General features: G+C 56.7%; 1 protein-coding gene across 1 annotated transcript; it reads right to left on the reverse strand.

The window, feature by feature from the left end:
• Positions 1-48: 48 nt before the first annotated feature.
• Positions 49-761, reverse strand: LOC104505537 (homeobox protein MOX-2-like; the record flags this gene model as incomplete). Its single annotated transcript, XM_010154256.1, is given in 2 exon segments — positions 49-391; positions 393-761. Coding segments are annotated over 2 exon segments (523 nt in total), but the record flags the coding sequence as incomplete, so codon positions are not given.
• Between the last annotated feature and the right edge of the window lie 204 nt (positions 762-965).

A 965-nucleotide genomic window follows, 5' to 3' on the forward strand; every position in this document is an offset into this window, starting at 1 on the left:
CCCTCCGCCCGGGGGTCCCGTCCCGCGGGGGAAAGCGTGAGCCGTTACCTGAGCTGTCGCTTTTCCTTTTGCCGGACCTCTTCTCTGTTTCCACCGGGGACAGAGCCTGCCTGCCATAGTCCCCTGGAGCACACGCTGCCCCCGTGGGGGTGTTAGTGCCCAGGCTGGAAGAGTTTGAACACAGGACGGGAGGGCTGCTGCCCAGCTCCGGGGGTCCTCCTGAGTCGGGCTGAAGGCAGAGGCTGTGCCGGGCCGCGGCGGGAGGAGACGACATCTGAGGAATGTGCCAGTTCGTCTGCAAAGCCTGGTGCTGCTGTTGCTGGTGGTGATGGTGGTGGTGATGGTGATGGTGGTGGTGCCCCCTATGATGCTGGCTGGCAAACATTCCCTCCAAACATGCCCTCCTCATTGGGGTATCCCGCTATTATGCAAGAGGAAGAAGAAGAAGACAGATCAGGGTAGGACATGTGGTCAGATCTTCCATGCAGGGCAAGAGAAGACTGAGAGAAAGGGTGCAAACTCTGCGCAGTGGCATGGGGGCTGCGCAGGCAGCCAAAGAGTGTGTGATCCATGGCATGCAAGTCTCAGGTTCCAGGCAGGAGAGTTTAGGAAAGATCCAACTTCACCCCCCTTTGTCAACTTTCACTGTGAACAGATCGGGGCTGGGATATTTTTTTCCAAAACGGCAACGACAGACTTTGCAGCAGGCAGCTGAGCTCAGATAATCCAGGTCTTTAGCCCTAGTGGCCAGTCTCCGCTGCATAAACGCTCGGACCTAGAGGAGCCTTTCTCAGAGCTGCTCAGATGTCAAGAAGTGGGAGAGGTTGAAGCCAATAGAAGGTGGTCCCAGAGAACTGCTTGAAGGGGGAAACAGCTCCGAGAGGTTATAAATACAGTAGTGTGTAACGTGAGCTGGGGGCTGGCTTAGCAACACAGCACTGACCACATGCAAACTCCCTCCAAAA

This window comes from Eurypyga helias, unplaced genomic scaffold (genome assembly GCF_000690775.1).
Source record: "Eurypyga helias isolate BGI_N326 unplaced genomic scaffold, ASM69077v1 scaffold47636, whole genome shotgun sequence".
Classification (NCBI taxonomy): Eukaryota; Metazoa; Chordata; class Aves; order Eurypygiformes; family Eurypygidae; genus Eurypyga; species Eurypyga helias.